Source organism: Alosa sapidissima, chromosome 18 (assembly GCF_018492685.1).
Source record: "Alosa sapidissima isolate fAloSap1 chromosome 18, fAloSap1.pri, whole genome shotgun sequence".
Taxonomy (NCBI): Eukaryota; Metazoa; Chordata; class Actinopteri; order Clupeiformes; family Clupeidae; genus Alosa; species Alosa sapidissima.
The window spans coordinates 6,500,134-6,519,358 of NC_055974.1; the positions used below are offsets into that span (position 1 = coordinate 6,500,134).

Consider the following 19,225-nt stretch of genomic DNA (forward strand, 5'->3'; position numbering starts at 1 on the left):
GTGCGATCCGGGTTCCCGGAAGTGGCTCCTGTTGAAATATCTTGCTCCGCCTTAACAATCTTTGCTGCCACTCTCGGAAAACTTCCGGTTTCTGAACTGGTTGCAGTTCCTTCTGTGGTTCCACATGAGGGCGCTCGTCCACGAGTGCAGAATGCATGGAGGTCTATGGAGCTATATATATTTTTTTTAAAGTAATTTGAGTATTGTATTCGAAAGGGGAGGCAAAGAAAATACACTTGGTTGAGTATTATATTTTTTAAAGTCACTTAATTGTTCTAAAAAGCCTTTAAAATGTATCAATGACGTCATTCATTAGCACAATGCTAGCGTGTTATGTGCAACAACGACCCAACCTGTAAGAAATCAAAAGGACATAAGTACTCGTTCATTCAACTTTTGACCTATAACCCATGTTGAAGTTATACAAACTACAATCAAATCTGAGATTTGTCAACGACAATCAGGTGAAAGAGACACATTTAGCCGTCTAGCTCCATTGACTCCCATTCATTCTGCACTCATGGCGATCGCCCCCAGTGGAACTCTGGTGGAACTGCATCCAAAATTCGGTACAATGGGACTTAATACGGAGTGGCAAGGCTCTCCGTAGACGGGCTCTGCTAGAACTTTCGGCCATTCTCGCAGTACACTTCACTGTAGAACTTGAACTCCGTGGGGGAGGGGAGGAGCAGGAGGGGGTGGGAGCAGAGCGTGCGTAATTGCGTTGTCTCTTTCTCGACTGCTCTGGGCTGCACTGAAGACGGTTTGGCCGGTATGTTACTCCCTGTCGCCACCTCAGACATAAACTGGTATTGCAAGACTGGACGACCCGGGGCTAGTCGGTCAGCACACTAATTCTGGAGGAGATCTCTGCAATGCTATGCATATTCTTCGATTAGAAAATGTCAGTAGTGTTATTTCTTCACATTCTATTGATATGTATAGTTGATTTTTGAATGCATTACACTTCAAAAGTTCACAAAAAAGACACATTGTGCCTTTAAAAGAAAGTGCTCCACAAGCAAAGTGGAGAAGCTGCTTTTATCCATTATGCCCCAAAACTATGGAACACCCCCTGCCTCTGTACATCAAGCAGGCGAGTTCAGTAAATATCTTTAAAAAAGATCTGAAAACATACCTGTATAGGAAAGCTTTTAGTTAACTCATCTTATCCTGTAGACTACTTTTTCAGATTATTCTACATCTGCTGCCATTGGAGGGCGCAGCCAGCCAGAAGCAGATGGGCTCCCCCTATTAAGTCAGGTTTTGCTCAAGGTTTCTTCCTGGAATATGGGAGTTTTTCCTTGCCACAGTTGCCATATAACGTGCTTGTGGGGGGTTAAAGGGTTAAGGCTGCCAGTCTTATGACATGTTGTTTTTTCTATATTTCTGATATGTTGCTGATTGGATCATAAACGGCCACAGCAATGAAGAAAAGTGAATGTGATTGATAATGACTGCCTGACTATTATTGTGTTACATGCTTCAAATGTAAAGCACTTTGAGCTGCATTCTGTGTATGAAAGGTGCTATACAAATAAAGCTTATTGTTATTATATTCTAGTGGAGTCCATGCCTTGACAGGTCAGGGCTGTTTAGGAGACAAAAGAGGGACCTACACAATATTAGACAGGTGGTCATATATTAATTGCTGGAGATTGCCCTTAATTAAGTCTGCAAGTAAGCCCTCCTGCATTTTACAATTTGACACTGGGACAGTCCTAAGGCCTCATGAGTTTAGCAGAATGCACTTAGTCAGTGAGCGTGAACATTGCTATTGGGCCTAATTAAAGGACTTTGGTAGTGGCCTACTTTTGGTAGGTAAATGGGATTATTGAAGACTAACGGTAATGGTGTCAGTCTACTCAATTTGCTAATCGTTGCTGTTCAAATCGGTATAGCTCATAGTAAACACATAAATTATGATGGCAGTTAAAAACTAATTTGAAATTCACAGCACCACAGGCTTATTCAAACTAGGAATATGTCTTAAATAGCAAAGCCTAGCCCCCATCTAACAAGTGAGATGTAAAAAGTAATGTGTCAAACTGAGTGCAAATCTGTTAATGCCATGGCCTCAACAAATTCCAGCAGATTTTTATTATCACAATTACCATCAGCGTCTGGTTATACCATACAAAAGGAAAATCCCTCAATATCCACATGTTGCTACAGTGTTTGATTTACCCAATTAAGTTTCCGTAACACTGTCATCTCCTTTGTACAAACTGCAAAATACCATGTGTTTTTTGTTTGCTTCTTTTTGAGGTGTACAGTGAATACACGGCAATCTAAAAGACACATCTTATTCCGAAGTACAATCACATTCAACGCAGCACTGAAGCCTGCCCATTAAATAACAGGTAAGCCTATATGGCACTTGCTTTAAAGTTTGATATGACCACATTGAATAAATACAGTAGCCGCACCCAGTTACTCCATTATTGTCTCCCCTTATAGGATCTATTTGGGAAATAATCTAAATATTTGTTTAAAAGCGAAAATATATTAGCAATCTAAAATTCTCTGAAGAGTATGCCATGTATTGTGTGGCAACTGACACCGAAACTGTTGACATCTGGAACAGCATTTGTTTATCTGAACTACTGGAGATTATCAGTTTCCAAATAAGCTTGATATGAATGCTTCTGTTGAAGGCCTTGGTGCAGCCGGTGGTCTTAAGTATAAAATAATGTCTTGATGGTAAAAACTTGCAGCTCGGTGAGAAATCAACATCCTTAAACCATACACTCCTGGTCACAGTTAATTTACAAAGTCTCCATCTCACAGCAGTCCATCTTGTTCAAAGATAGAAGGTAGCAGAGAAAAGTCAAATGGAGCAAACTTGAGTCCTTGGCCACTGTAGAACTTGTTCTGAAACTCAACCCTGAAAAGAGAATAAGAAAGATAATGAGCAAACATTAGCATTACCATTAGCATGCAATCTACAGAGAGGAGACACCATATTTGCATACATATAGTGGTACAGTACTAGCCTGGTCATGCCCACCTAGATCTCCTTCCAGGGAGATACTAGTATGGAACACCATAGTTCACTTGATGGTGTTTTAAGCCCCTACTGTCGACTTCATGGCAGCACTGTGACCGTCAACTTCAAGGCTTCAAGGAAAGTGAGTGTTGGAAAGGTTTCCAATTGTCAGTGACCAGACTCTATTCACTTTGTGAATGAATTTGGTTTACCAGGCTAGAAGAGTACAGTACTAGCCCTGGGAAGCCAGATAAATCTGAGAGCGCATCCATAAGGTCACATTCCCATTCAAGCCAAAAACACAGGACCCAATCATAAGCGCTTATTTGAGCATGTGGTAGGCTTTATACGATGACAGACAAAGGAGGACTGTTACTACTTACAACCAATAGCATTGTGTCATTATTAAGCAACACAGACATGTATTTAAAACCTTCCTTTACAAGAAAGATATGTTTGCTGTACTTCTGAAAAGATTCAGTTAAGAGTTTAATGTAATGGTGTCAGACAGTATAGTAGTGTGAACATAACTCACCAGTGCAGTCGCAAAGCATGAAGGAAAGCCGAGAGTCCCTCCATGATCAACAGGATGGAGACAGTAAGCACAGAGAACACTGTGAACGCTGGCACGAGAAACAGCAGGCCGAGTCTGGTAGTCACCCTGAAGCCCACACGCATCACCATCTGCCACAGGACCTCCGACAGCTCTGAAACACGCATACAGAGACACACACACACACACACAGACACACAGGAATGATGAAAGCAAATGAACACACCGCTTCTGCTACAAGGATAGCTCCTCTGGCACTTGTGCTATCGGTTTTAGCCTCAGCTTCTACGAAACGCTTTGAGACAGACAGCCCAATGTCAATAGCACTCTGGCATTGCGTAATTGAAATAAGTGGATGTGTGTGACTCGGATGAATTCAACTCACGGGCATGGGCCAGGCTGAGGGCCCACAGGCGCAGGTAGGACGCTGTGTTGGAGATGCAACCCAGGCAGTACTCAATGGTGTGGATAGCCTGGTTCATGAACACATCCCCAAAGTCAAACTGCCACACAGAACAAAATAACACAGATGAACATTAAAAATAATATATTCTCTGTGCCATTCATCATTTTTGTTAATGGAAGATTATGTTAACCAACACAACTAGCACAATACAATAGCCAACCAGTATATTTCTGAAACATTCTGTATACTGCTTTCATTACTAGGCTGACCAAACACTAATCTTCTCTATTCTTTTCAAGCATGGACAGGTGCTGTGAAAGTGAGTAAACTCATCATTTAGTATTTGCTATTTTTAGTGCACATTGAAATAACACTGCATATCATTTTAATGCCATAACATGGTTTGCCCAACGCCAGTAGTTTGGAATGAGACGTTGCAGTGATTGTTACCTGCTTGGATCCTCCATCTCTACCAGACATGTGGTCACTGAGGCCCTCCTCCTCATCATGAAGCATGGATGGAGACAGGTCCTCCTCACTCACACGCCGGACCCTCTCATAACCCTGAATGTCACACACACACACACATCACACACACATCACACATATACTCTGGGCCACAAACATAATTGTAGCAGAAAACGGTAAAAATGGCTCATGTTATGTATGTTGCAGGTCTCTGAATGACACGTACCCTGTGTGCTCCAAGGCTCTTGCCTCCGTGATGAAGCCAGTAAAGGTAAAGTGGTTTCCCTAGCAACATCACTGGTACTGAAAACAGAGCCACTATTACCAGAAAGATCTGAAGCCCCATCTGCAAAAAAACATAACGTTAATGGATAATCCACCAAAGTATAACTGTTCATTATGTGTTTTGAATATTTTCCACATGTTAATGTATTTGTATTTTTATTTGTTATGCTGGACATATCACCCATTCTCCTTCACAGTTAAGATAGCTGTACCAACACACACACACACAGAAAGTAGAATTTCAGCAGGAATATTTTTTGTCTCCATAATAGTGACCACTTCACTGACCTGTCCTGGGTAAAGGGGTGTGGTGTCCCCGCCTTGCATTAGAAACATGTTAATGAAGTGGATTAGGATGCTAGGGGCAGAGCGTGAGTCCCGTGCGGAGTAAGCCAGCCACTTATAGAAGATCATGACCACCAGGTAGCCAAAGAGACAAAGCAGGAAGAGCAGCTCAGGTAGGAAGAGCAGGTAGACTTTATACTTCTGCCGGAAGTTCCTGTACAGAAACATGGTACAGGGAAAAAAGAGAGACCACATAAAGACTCATGGAGACCACATAAAGACTCATAGTGGAGACAATGGAGACCACATAAAGACTCATAGTGGTAATTCTACTATTGTCTTCTATTCTGAAGACAATTACAGTAGTTTCTTGAAGATTCTTCTAATATTTTTAAATGCAAAGTGTTTAAAATATCTACATAACCTCCAATTAATAGGTTGCTCATAGGCAATGAAAATATGTCATGTTGCTTTTTAAACACATGATATTAAGAACAGAAATGAATGTGTTTGACACATTTGTAATGGTTTATTTAAGATATTATAAGACTCACACATAATTAATGACACTTAACACCACCCCAAAGGTCATGTGAATGACACCCAATATGACGGACATCTTCATCTTATAGGAGTTCAGGAAGGACAGACGATTCACAGCTAGATTCCAAATCTATGAACCAACAGAAGCACAAACACAATTAGTGTTATTAGTCTAATTTAGTCTAATTTAGTATTTTGTAATCATCAAATTTTTGACTTCAACTCATGAAAAATTTGAGCTAAAACGTATGTGTTGTGTTAATATTTTTGTGTAGTATAAGCCCAATTAAGATGTCTATGCAATGCATTTTAACAATGAGGCCACATTCTAGAAACAGTAATATGTTATGAATGAAGATGTTAAAATAATAATTATTAGCACATTATTAATAACTATGGTAGTACATTTTTTAGAAACAAAATGGATTTGTTCATGTTTTTATATACTTACCGGATCAATTCCAAATGGATAGGGTCCACTGAAAACTCCAGAGATATTTGGATCAAGAGTAAGTAAAGCATTTGTTCTCAAAGTTTCATTCCTTTAAAAGAAGAGAGAAACAGACAAAGGGTGCATTAGACGTCTTGTAGCCACCAACATGCAGCTGTTTAAATCCCCAAAATGCTCAGTATCAATAATCACACATTTACATGCACATTGTTTTGTCTTGTATCTACATATTCATTTGTTATCGTGTCTTGTCTATACATAACATAACTGAATATCTGTCTATATTTGGCAGATATCTTTGCTGTATGTTTGTGTGTGTGTGTGTGTGTGTGTGGTCTTATGCTCACATCCACTGTTGCTCTGTGAACATGGCTCTAACACTCCAGCCTGAGCCGAAGATGTTGAGGGACTTGGAGAAGCAGTCGTTGTAGATGAGGCCCGTGTAGATCGAAAAGAGGCCCATCATCAAAATTATATAGCGCCCATCAAAAAAAGTATTCCAAATCTAAGCAAAGAAAACATACCAAAAATATCAGCTCAGAGATCTTCAGTTGTCAGACAAATACCACCAAAAATAGAGCAATATGTTTTATTTATTTTTCACATTTTCCAAATGCATGCCCAAATCAAGAAGCAACAGTATGTGAACTCATTTTAAAAAAAATGTTTAAGAGCGATAGAGATAAGTCAAACAAACCCAATTCAAAATCCATAACTTCTGAAAGAGACCAAACAGAGCAGGATAAGCTGCTTACTGTACCTCATTCCCTGAGCGCCTTCGCTTGTGGCTCTTCTCCCCCAGCACCATCCACAGACCGCAGAGCGCCATGATCACCCCGTGGCCCAGGTCTCCGAACATGACGGCAAAGAGGAAGGGGAAAGTGATGATGGTGTAGGGAGCTGTGAGAAAAACATAGCGACATTAAAATCAGAATCGCACAATTTATTTGCCCATGTGAGTACACAGAAGGATTCTCATGATGTCACTCAGTATAGACAATGTATAAACAATATACAATACAACATAAGAATATTATATACAAATGTATACAATATTGACAGTTTGCAAAATAGAATGCAAATAATATACATTATCCAGAAAATGTTATTTAAACCACAATATACAATTATTATACGGCTCTTCACAATGCAAGTAGAACGCTCCATTGACTTGAATGGGATTTCCCAAAGTTCTACCGGTCATTACTTTCGTCTAAGCACCTCCAAATAATGACCGCTGTCAATGGCAACGGATTTTTATTCAAAAGTGAAGGCAGACGGTTGATCAGCTGTGTTCTAAAGAAAGTTTGATTCAAGTTCAGCTTGTGTTGCAAACTATTTGTTTCTCAGTAAAAGCCACAACGAAGCGGTAACAAACGGTAACAGTATAGAACGCCGGTCATTATTGGGACAATAAGTCCCTTCAGGGCAAAGCAAGACCCCTCCGCTGGCGCATTGGGGTCCGGTTCGCCCTGTCGGGACTCATTTTTCCAATAATGACCGGGGTTCTATACATTATCCCTTACGTAATTAACAGACTAACAGACAAACTATGTACATAAAGGATTCAGTTGCATTTTGGTGCATCAGCCTGAGAGCCAGACACAGCATCTCAGTGAAACTAGAGTGGGTCTTCAGATCCTTGTTTGATCTCTGCTGTAGACAGGAACACCCAGGGGATGTGTGTGTGTGTGTGTGTGTGTGTGTGTATGTGTGTGTTTCGAGACATCCCCTTTATGGTGTCATGCATGCTCTCCTATCCTGGATTGCATGCAGTACGAGTTCAACAACAGTATTGCAAGGAACCAGATATAAGATTTTTATTTTTATATTTAAATATATCCTATTTTTAAAAGCCTCTTGTGCAGTAGGCCATAGAACATAGTTAGATATATAGACATACGTGGTTTTATAGGTAGTGTTTACATTAAAATCAAGTGTCTCCCCTGTGAGCCAGTTCCAGCATGCTAGCTGATTTGTCCATTGTGCTACAACCTTGGTAAAATAAACTGCCTTTGAGACTTCCTCTCTTGTGAATATGCTACTTAAATGGGTCACGTCTTTCAGTTGACTCAGTGAAAAACAATAGCCATGAGACTCAATGAAAACGGGGAGACTTCAGACCGAGAGAGAGAAAGAGAGAGGAAAATGATTATTAGGCTAGCAGGGGCTGTCGAGGGAACAGATCTTTTGTGCCACTGTCTTCATAAGCTGTGCTGATGCAGTTCAACACATCAGAACTGGGTCACCATGAAAAGAGAATTTAACCAAAGGGAGATATGACTTCATGGAACTGGACTGATTACAAATTACAAAGCCACACATCTCTGTGCCGCAGTGAAGGCATACATTCTGGTTACTGCCACCAAACCATTCTGTTAAACAATAACAAAGTCCGATGGTCTTTTGTATTATTCCATGCTGAAATGAAAGGGACATAAACCAGACAGATGGTCAACAACAGTATACATACACGGTAAGCACTAGCAGCAAATAGCAAATTCCAGTGGGAGTATTATTATTTCAATATTATTATATTATTTCAACCATAACTGCATAGCAAAACTTCATCCATCAGCAAAGTTTTTTGAACAATTTTCAAAACCGCACCCGCCCGCCATCCGCATTAATGCCATCTTACATTGGCACACAGAATAGGCAACAGGCCGATGTGCGTTTTATTTGGAGACTGTTTTGCGAGACAGAGACTGAGTTTGCTGCTGATATTCTGGGGATAGGCTACAAAATAGCCAATAGGACTTTATCCTTTTAATTGCTGCATTGGATCAGTCTTTCTAGAAAGAACAGGCAAGAGCTTTCTAGCCTCACGTCAGCAGCGCCGCATCCCATATACATTAAAACAACCAGCGGATGGCGGGCGGGTGTGGTTTTGAAAATTGGTCAAAAAACTTTGGTGCTGATGGATGACAAGTTTTGCTATGCAGTTATGGTTGAAACTAGATGTACCGCATAGCGGTACAAAATATGACCGCCGCTCAGTCCTGGACATCCGTTCCGTGAAAATAAATCACACTTCAATTTGTCTCCATATTTTACTCCATCCCCCACTCTTGAAACTTTTGTGTATGCTTGTTTGGCATGCCTGAGTGTGTGTGTGCGGCTGCACAGAAAGTAGCCTACTGGTGCTGAAAAGGTGAATAGATTGTAGAATAGCCAAAGAAGATGTAGCATTGTTATAAAACCTTTAAAATCTCTAAACAATCACAAGTAGGGCAGTTCATCACAGTTCATCCATTGCAACTGGATTGATGAAAGGTCACTTACACCTGTAGGCTACATTGTATTTGGGAAAAGCAAAAGGTATCAGCATAATGTTATTTATTTATTTATTTATTATGTATTTATAAACAAAAACATCTCTGTCAGTTCCATGCCGTTTTCAACAGCTATCAAAAACAAAGGTCATTTTTGGATGGATGGATGTTTCTTCTTCTACATAAGATTTTAGTCATCTTTAGTTCATGTAATACTTTATTGTCAATGCACAAATTAAGTAACAGTAGTCTGAAACGTTATTGTTAATGCACAAATTAAGTAACAGTAGTCTGAAACGAAATGCTGTTTTACATCTAACCAGTGGTGCAAATAACTGACATGTCCAAATGGGCCTTGATGAAATGCGTCGCTAGACTGTTCATACACATTTTAACGGGCCAAAGTTGAAGAGCTATTGTCCGTTATTGTTTGTGCAAATATAGGCTGATTCATGTTCCCTTGCATTGTGTAACTGAGGTCCATGGCTAGTCTGGCTTTCATCAGACCAAGCTCAATCTTTTAAGAAATCAAAAAATAAATAGCGGGCAGATCAGGCTGGGTTCACCCAGCCTAGTCCATAGGCACCCGATATTGTTACATTTTCCGATTGAGATATACACGCTCTGGCTATTCTAAATGCAAAAATGCATCAGGGAGTTATGACAAAACGGTAACTAACAAACTAGATCCTAATAGAAAGCTGTTAGCTTCCCTAAGCTACAGGTAGGATTGATTATAAGGTAGGCCTATTTACAACATAAATTGTCAATAGGCTATGCTGGCGACACAAATAAAATCTCCTTTGGAAACCAATGGCTTACGCCTTACAGTATCAAGCGGACTTAAACTGCCATATCGTGGCGAATGTTGTAATAACATTCACGCAGCTCCATGAGTCAAGGAAAGTGCGAATGAAGTAGCCACTTCTAAATGGGACCCACTACACAGTAGCTTAAGGTGTGTTGCTAAAGCAGCCATAATGAAATGAAGGTGTCATTGTTTGGATACTTCACTGCCAAGCTGGAATCAAAGCACATCGATTCCCCTCTCACACCCTGCACGCACTTAAAACAAAATAAACAGGCGTCTCAGTCTCACGCATGTATAGGCAAAACTGTATCAGACCGGTGTAACTTTGGTAAATCTTCCATTGCACAGAATGATTTTGTAGCACGTGCAATAAATGACAGTCGAAAGATACAAACAGTGCTGCTATCAATTTGCTTGGTATAACCGCATTTATAGTTTTCTACAAATGCAATCAATCAAATGGGCCTCCATCACTCAACCAACGCTAACGGTAACATTACCTAGGTCCTTATTGATATTACAAGATTAACGTACCTGCAGTAAAAACCAAGCATGTCCGATAAACATCCTCAGATTTATTTCGGCTTCAAGAAGAAATGGGAATTATACTTCATGTGAACATCGTCCTATCCTTATTAGATGTTCGCTGCGGTAAATTACAGTCCTTGTAGGAAGCGTCCATTGTTTTTCCAACCCACTTTTAACTTCTAACAAAATTACGTCTCACTGCAACGATGCGCCATCTAGTGGACAAACGACTACTTATCGCCAATACTGAAAATGCAGCCATGATGATGATGATGAATATTTATTTTGGCTTTCTTTTAATCCTACTGAATTTGTAATTATGTATCGGCCGTTCTAATACCGATAGTATGTGGGTGCCTGTGTGTGTGCATGTGTATATGTGTGCACCGCCATTTACAGGCCAATGAGTGTACAGTCACTAAATGTACACATAACCTAATTTTTTTAGACCCCCCCATGGATGAAATTCTACGAAACTTGGCATACCCCCAGAGAATGCCAGGTCAATCATACACATAAAATTTGGTGCAGTTCTGAACATCTTAACTGAAGATAGGGGCGATTAAAGCAGAATAATATTGCATTTTCATTTTTTACCGGGGGGGTGGGGACGAAATGAAATTTTTGCGTAAAAGTCTAGTGGGGCTACATACCCACCCAATTTCATGTACCCCGGTGGTTCGGTGTCCCGGGTATCAATGACCAAAAATTCAGGAAGTAGATGACGGGAAAAATTCTTGAATTGTGTGCATGTGTGCGTGTACAAGTTTATGTGTATGTGTGTGGGTGTGTGTGTGTGTGTATGTGCGTGCTTGTGTGTTTGCCTGCGTATGTGTGTTTGTGCATGTGCATGCATGCATACATATGTCTACTGTGTGAGTATGTGTCATACGTATGATTACTGTAAATGTATGTGTATGCGTGTGTATCTGTTTATGCACATGTGTGCACATGGAATGGGTTAACATGACCCCTGGAGGCAAACATACGGAAAAAATTGGTCCTCCTAAACCCTACGGTATTCGAGATATTCACAGAAAACTGTGTCTGCCCTACCCTCCTTTCGGGGGGTCCAGTCCAGCGGGGGGGGCTACAGATCAAAACGAAAAACGATGGTTCCATGCTATCCATGTGGGGTTACATGCCCACCAAGTTTCGTGTACCCCGGTCTTTTAGTGTCCCGGGAATCATTGACGGAAATTTGGGCATGCGAAAAATAAAAATAAATAAATAAATAAAAATCTGACTAAACCTATATGACCGCCGCTTCGCTGCGCGGCGGTCATAATAATAGCCCATCAGCGCATCTCTAGTGTGTGTGCCTCTCTCTCGCTCAGAGTGGAGGGGGAGGCTGAGTGGTCGATCAAGCATGGATTCTAAACTCTGTGGTGGATAGGATCTACAATTAGGTGTTAATTATTATTACTACCTAGGTCGAAGTACTCCAAGTGCTATTGCGCCACACATTGTAGTTCTCCTGTTTATTCGCTTGGAAAATCGTCACGTTTCGTGTTGTGTGACCTTACACATTTTTATCAACTACTTGTGCAACTGTATTTAAGTAGGGAAAACGTGGATGTGTTTGATTAATGCCATCTTACTCCCTCTACGGCTACGGCAGAGCCCGCTAGCATAGCAACATGCTAACACATTCGCGCTGCGCGCCAGAGCGTTTGAGTGCACATACCGATGCGGGAGAGGTATGACTCAACTCGTGAAAGTTAAAGTAAGAACATATATTACTACTGATTATGGGTGGCGTGTTCCTTTAAGCAGCCTCAAGTTGCTTCCCTTCTCCCTTCCATCTAGTACCAGTAGGCTCACCTGGACTCGCTTCTCTGTAGTCTCCGACTCCATAAGCCTCCACGATGCTCTGGAAGCCAGAGGTGAACTTGTTACTTCTGAGGAGGGTTGGGGGGGTATCATTGCTTGGGATGCGATTGACAAACGAGGGAACAGGAGCGTCGCCTTTTCTCTAAAAAGTGAAAGGCACAAACATCCAAGAGATGAGCAATGAAGGTTCCATGTTACCCTGACAAGGTCTCTGAGCAAAAAGCTGTATGGAATTTAAAGGGACAACAGGCAAGCCTGATGCTTTTTTTCTACAAAACTCCCCACGCTCGGTCTGAAGCTCTTTTCCTTTTCTTTGCGTCTTCCGTTAAGGGTTTTCACTGCTTCTTCGCCGGCTTTGCCATTATACACACGTTTGCAACAATCTCTAGCGTTTTGTTAGCCTGCCTCTGTGCTGTAAACTGATCCTGCTTCGGTCGGCGGGTAGGATACACCGAACTTGCAAGTGGGATATTCTTCCTACAGGCAGTAGGGGCGGGCGAGAGAGCCCCGTAATGAGTCATTTAACCATATACCGACTTACGAAGATGATTAATTAACACGAAAATGTTGCCTGGTGTCCCTTATTAATATATAAGCATATTAGAAACAAAGAAAAACAGAACAACATAATTATTGCATTGCATACAAGATCTTGGTTGGGGGTCTGTGTCTAATTCCTTTGTTTTTATGTTTTAATATTACTATGTAAAAAACAACTAATTACTAACTGAAAAACAAATGGATACACATATAAAAAATATGTCTATCATGTGAGCACTAAATGTTTAATATGTTGAGTATATATAAATACTGAAAGTTCAACATAGAAATCACAATTAAGAATATACCAAATGTGTGTTTGAATGGCAAAGTGGTTGAATGACAGAGTGGATGGGCGTGGGAGTCCCTCACCGAGCCTTCCTCCAGTGCCCTGCGTAGCTGGGCCAGGTCGCTGACCGGGCACCAGACCTCTGCGATGAGACACTTGTTAGTGACGTCAAAGCTGCAGAGGTTGAGGATGTGGTAGATGGCCTTCATCTTCTTCACCTGCACCACCCATGAGAAGGCTGACTCCGAGGCCTTTTGCAGCACCTGCTTCAGGTAGTCCTCGGTGCGGTGCAACACCTGGGTGGGCAGAGCGAGAGAGAGAGACAGAAACAGAGTCAGAGAGATGCCATTTCAGAACTGACCAAGCCTCCGATTATTTGCATTGAAAAGTAGCAGGTCTGAAAACTAATTTGCAAGTCTAATAATATATAAGGCACATCATAATATACATCACAGATGTTTTGTTTATTTACATTTTTTGTTACATTTGTTTATTACACTAAAAGAATACAACATGACCGATTAAACAGGCACAGGCAGCACAAGCAGAGGGTCATCCTTACATTATTCAGGTCCTGAATGCGTGTCTTCAGGCTGTCCATCACGTCCGCCCGCTCCTCATCAGTCTCCGGGTGGGGGTAGATGTGACAGTGGTAACTAGGCAACCAAAAGAGGACACCTGAGACTACATTCATTTTATTACAACAGTATTGTCTAGACAAAGGGAAGCTGCAGACAGCTGCAGAGATTCAGACAGAGGCATCATGATGAACATATTTCTTTTTCAAACCTATTGAATATGCATCACAGATGAAATAATGAATAACAAATGTATAAATGAGAAATTACATGTGCACATGAACATGAGTGAATGAGAATCAATGACTGAATATTTATTTGAAAAAGAATAAATGTTTCTAGCTGTCCAGAACCAGCTTGAGACACTCACCAGTCACATATTTTCTGAACTTTTTGGCCAATTTGGTCACCCCAAAATGAGATCAGGAAGACTACATTTCTACTGATCTCACCCTACAATCAAACACACACACAACATTGAGGTGGGGAGAGGGGTGGTAGAAAGAGGGGGAAAACCCATCAAACAACAGTTAATAAAAATAATAATAAAATAATTTAATTCTATCAAAAAATACACATTCAAATAATAACAGCATCAGTTACTTGATTGTTTCCTATTATATTTAATCAGACTTTCTTTGTAAATCTTGCTTTGGTTAGTATTTTGCCTTTCAAATGAGGCTGTTCTCGTAAATACCACAGCCTTAGCTTTGGCTTGCTTTCTACTTATTCAACATGGAGGGCTGTTATAGTATGCAAATATTTATGTTTAATATGCTGAATGGGCGAATAACATGCAAGCTTCTTTATAAGGCATTAATCACCAGATCCACAATACTGTAACGCACCGTGTCAAGGTCAACGAGGCTTTCATCCACCTCGGCGTAGCTGACTATAGTGTAACCTTTGCACACCCTCCACAGCATGCGCTCAAAGGCTTCCATCTTCACCCTCCGGATCAGGCCGGAAACAAACCTGCCATACAAGAAAAGCAAACTCTCAGGCTGGCCATGGCAGTGAGTTAGTGCAGATGTCTACACTATATCAAGAGAAAAAAACATCCTCTACTATACAAAGTGATGAATGTCTGGCTAGTTTTACTGAGAATTTACACCAAAGCCGTTTTTTAAGCGTTTTTCAGTCGCCCTTCTGACGTCCGTCTATATTATAGCCATTCAAAGTAGAAAAATAGAAAAAAGCTTATTTTTACACTTCACTTCTATTCTTAGAGTGAATATGAAGCATACACATAGAATGACACATGGATTAACACATTGTTGTGTCATGGTAGAGATAGGCAGTATAAATTGATTAATTCATGTCTTGTGGTGTAATTTCCCAGTTAAGCATTACATACCATGTGATATTCAGATTCTAAACTCTTAGAAGTAGACAACTTTCTGAATGAGGCATTCACAGTCATGACCCACCCTAGCTTGGCTCCAAGCCTCTGCATGCTGGTGCAACCAGTCACAGACTCGGTCTCGAGGGAAGGAAACTCCTCATACTGAGGGCCCAGGGCTTCATGCTGGACCACACAAACACAAGGGAGAACCACAGATTTCACATTCTTCTTATTATTATTATTATTAATATTCATTGTTTATGATCCTTCAATATCTAGCTGATGCTCTTATTCAGAGTGGCCTACAGTGAACTAACAACAGGGACAGTCCCCCTTGGCGCAACTTGGGGTTAAGTGGCTTGCTCAGGGTGGTGGCACGATGGTGGCATTATGGGATATCACCCAACCTGGTATCTGAATGCATATTCAAGTGTTCCATTTGGAAGTGGAGATCTCTAACCATCACACCACAACACCCAATGTTGACCCCCACTCCACCACCACCATGTTTACTCTGTGTGTTTACTCACACTCTCCATCTCCACTCTGGACAGCTCTGTTCCTCTCGTCCTATCATTAGAGGAGAAAAACCCACTACATAATCACACAACAACAGAGCAGTGGAGGTGGAGACCAAGCTCACCCTGGAGCGGCTGTGCACGAAGGTGCGCGTGATCCGCAGCATGTGGGTGTACTCGGTGAGTTCTAGAAGGTTCCGCTCCAGCTTCTCCTTGTTCTTGGTCACCTCACTGAGTTCTACTTCCAGCCTCTGCAGTTGTTCCTAAGAAAAATGTTAAACCAGAACATCATCATATTTAGGCATCTGTGAATTCCATGGAACTAAACCAAATCCCTAACATAGCTTACACAAGTGTGAATGTGACAGAATATCTGACTGCATTACACCCCAACACCATGTTTGGACTAAGTGGTAAACAAAGCAGCGAGGAGGCAGCTGAGATCAACATTTCTCAAGAGCCACCTACCATGATCTCCAGGACATGCTTGGGCGCTGGGGCCACTGGACTGTCGTCGCACTCAGGAACTGGAATATTTGCTTTCCTGATCTCCCTTAAGACATAGCCTGTGTGAAAGGAGCAAGGAAGTAAAACTCACTATGTGAATCTCTCTCCAAACAGCTCTTCTAAACAACAAATACCTAACCCATTTTTATGCATAATAATGCACTTATCCAGATGCATGTTTATGCATGCATTGAAACAAAGCTACGCAGGAACCAGGTTTACATTTTGACCCTTTGGTTAACCCAGTGAAGTTTCTCCCACACAAAACACAAAAAACAATTTATCTTAAACATCTACAATGTTACATTTTATTACACACACACACACACACACACATATGTATATATATATATATATATATATATATATAAATAACACACACATATATATATATATATATATATATATATATATATATATGTGTGTGTTTATATGTGTTATGTGTTATATATATATATATATATATATCAGGTTTATCAAATATATATCAAATATCAAATGCAGTAGTATGCAGTAGACATAAGCATATGCCTGTAGACATAAGCAAAGAATATAGTATGGCTGGAGTTCCTCTGTGGTGGGACATACGACTGAAATGGCCTTACCTAGAATCCTCTCCATCTCCTCACACCTCTTGATCTCACTGACGAAGCGACGTTGGAAGGAGCTGACACTGGGGTTGAGCTACAACAGGGGAAATCTCATCAATTATCTCATCAATATGGTAATGGCTGTGTAGGCTTATAACACATGCTGAATCAAATCCCACATGATTAACTGGCATTCAGGTGCACACAATTATGCCTATTCCTCCACATTGCCTGGTCTAATATAAGATGACAAAACAGTCATGTTGGGGTGAAGAAAATACATTTTCTATCCATCAATTCCAGGCAATCAAGGCTTCATCTCTCACTCAGAATGAAAGTGAGAGAGAAGTGAGAAAGCACTACCCAGCACTAAGGCCAGCTCCTCAACCGGGACACTAACACACATGTCATACACAACAAATGTCTGGCCCTTCACATTTCCCCACAACTAAAATGGATTTGTCTTAGCTTTAAACCTACCTAGGAATTTAACATCTCTCCAATGTATATTGAAAAAACAGAGGCAAAATGTTAGTGTAACTACAGTAGATGGGTTTGTTGCTTGGCAAGCCACCATTTATGCAAAGCTTGGCTATGAATTATGCAGAGTAACTGATGGTGTAGCTGGCTAGATTTTAAAAATAGCCCGCTTCACTTTGTCCCAATTCTGCAGAATTCTTGTAGTACAAATGGTAAGTTGCTCTGTGACCCGAAATGCACCCTCTATCTGTCAAGTCAATATAGCCTACTGCTGTAGGCAGCATGAAAAATAAACAGGCTTTTAACATCTTAACAGTCTATTTAACTGGGTTTTTTCCTACAAGCAATTGATCCAATTCAATGTCATTAACTCCACAATGGACATTAGCTCAACTGACATACATAGACTATAGGACAGGTCAGTTTCAGGTCTTTGAGTGTCCTAACATAGGCCTACACAAAGTGTAGGTCCATAATACAAACTACAATCACAAAGATGAAAGTGACAGAACAGTTAGGCTACTTTGCATTTGTGCGTTATTTTCATCAGATTATGAGAGCAGAATGGCCGATGAGGCACTGCCTAGTGTTCCACACACATGCAATATCCGTAATGCATATATATGGACCTAGGAAAATGACTCCTGTTACAGCATTAATAGCAAGTGTTGAAATGGGCTAAAAGATAACAGTGTGTGTAGCCTAGGCCTCTACACGGCTACTTACATCTCGGAATTCAACCAGACCCATTTCTCCAAGCTCGCTGATGCAGTCGTACGCTGAGCCGGACTGCAGAAACAACTGCGCCAAGCACATCTCTTCACTCCGAAATCCCGACCCCATCTTATCCCCCGTTTATCAGCCACCTTGCTGGCCAAGTCCGCCTTCGGCCTTCTGAATTTACAAAGCAGGACCCTGTAAGATTAACATTTGGCATGAAACTAACAAGAATCAATGACATTTGTTTGCCACAAGACCATAATAAGCTTTGCCGTAGAATCTGTTCGCTAAGAACATATCATTCTTGTCTGACAATGCAGGCTGGCTGTGTCGGCTACATCAGGCGCTGCCTATATTTAGATGCACATTCGAATGACCATCTTTCGAGATCTTTGTAAAATGTTCGCTAAAACGTTTTAAAAGCTTCAATTTCACGTAGCAGTGAAACATTAGGTATTGCTTACCACCGGCTTACCTATCTGACACGATAGCAAAGTGACACGCCGTTGTGGTGGTGGACTACCTTTAATAGATGTCTAGCCATTCAGAGGTCCAGGCGATAATCTCCGAGGATTCGCGACCATGCGAATAACAAGCACGTTTACATTTTACTTAACGAGTGAATAAATTCAGAGTTCTTGCGGTTTCTTATTCCGAAATGCCGAAGTCAACCCCTTATATCTTTAAACCATTCACTCTGCCAGCTAGTGTCACAGACGGCGCTCATGGGTTGCCAAATGCCATTCCGTTGTTCCTCCCTTTCACAGAGCCAGACATGGCCTGAATCCATACGCGAAGGAATAGCGGATGTTCATCATACAAATCGGTCATGGAATGAGACCACCATATTATATAATTATATAATTCCCCCATACAAAATCCAAGTAGGTTACTCGCGTTGTAATTTAAAATAACCACTCAATCATAATATTACATAGAAATTGTTGGGTTCTCCACACTGTATACATTTCCGTGCATAAATTGTAGGCCTAATGTTAGAGTTAAATATCTGGCCTCAGCTACTGGATATTATTTAGGGCAATTTCTTTCATTGTACATACCCTTGATGGCAAGCAATGATTAAATAAAACGCCATGTGTTGCACGATTCCAGCAGGGGATTAATCAGTATATGGCAACCATCGACCCTTTATTTTTCAATTCCCAGTTTCTGAAAAAGGGACAAGCCATCTGCCCTGCCTTTGTTTGAAGAAGTGAAGACCTCTATAAAG

General features: G+C 40.9%; 1 protein-coding gene across 3 annotated transcripts; it reads right to left on the minus strand.

Moving 5' to 3' along the window:
• Nucleotides 1-2,071: 2,071 nt before the first annotated feature.
• atp6v0a2a (ATPase H+ transporting V0 subunit a2a) lies at nucleotides 2,072-18,757 on the minus strand. 3 transcript variants are annotated; one of them, XM_042070270.1, is made up of 21 exons: nucleotides 18,518-18,757; nucleotides 18,001-18,189; nucleotides 16,810-16,888; nucleotides 16,166-16,263; nucleotides 15,823-15,960; nucleotides 15,265-15,362; nucleotides 14,683-14,809; nucleotides 14,205-14,287; nucleotides 13,819-13,912; nucleotides 13,340-13,552; nucleotides 12,419-12,569; nucleotides 6,741-6,880; nucleotides 6,328-6,485; nucleotides 5,981-6,071; nucleotides 5,541-5,659; nucleotides 4,990-5,200; nucleotides 4,643-4,762; nucleotides 4,399-4,512; nucleotides 3,928-4,045; nucleotides 3,525-3,696; nucleotides 2,072-2,887 (listed from the first exon to the last, which is right to left on the minus strand). In XM_042070270.1, exons 2-21 carry the CDS (start codon nucleotides 18,115-18,117, stop codon nucleotides 2,785-2,787), a joined length of 2,544 nt encoding a protein of 847 aa, XP_041926204.1. In that variant the 5' UTR covers nucleotides 18,118-18,189; nucleotides 18,518-18,757; the 3' UTR covers nucleotides 2,072-2,784. The 3 variants fall into 3 exon arrangements, with proteins under 3 accessions (XP_041926204.1, XP_041926203.1, XP_041926202.1); XM_042070269.1 differs by having other exon boundaries at nucleotides 18,001-18,168; nucleotides 18,470-18,757; XM_042070268.1 differs by having other exon boundaries at nucleotides 18,470-18,757.
• Between the last annotated feature and the right edge of the window lie 468 nt (nucleotides 18,758-19,225).

What these genes read in the sequence shown, in the direction of transcription:
- atp6v0a2a (XM_042070270.1), bottom strand. Translation starts at nt 18,117, where the DNA reads ATGGGGTCGGGATTTCGGAGTGAAGAGATGTGCTTGGCGCAGTTGTTT. An exon ending in TCGTGCACAGCCGCTCCAGG is followed by an intron (nt 15,363 to 15,822) that starts GTGAGCTTGGTC and finishes TGTGTGGTCCAG; the next exon opens with CATGAAGCCCTGGGCCCTCA. An exon ending in TTCACAGAGCAACAGTGGAT is followed by an intron (nt 6,072 to 6,327) that starts GTGAGCATAAGA and finishes CTTCTTTTAAAG; the next exon opens with GAATGAAACTTTGAGAACAA.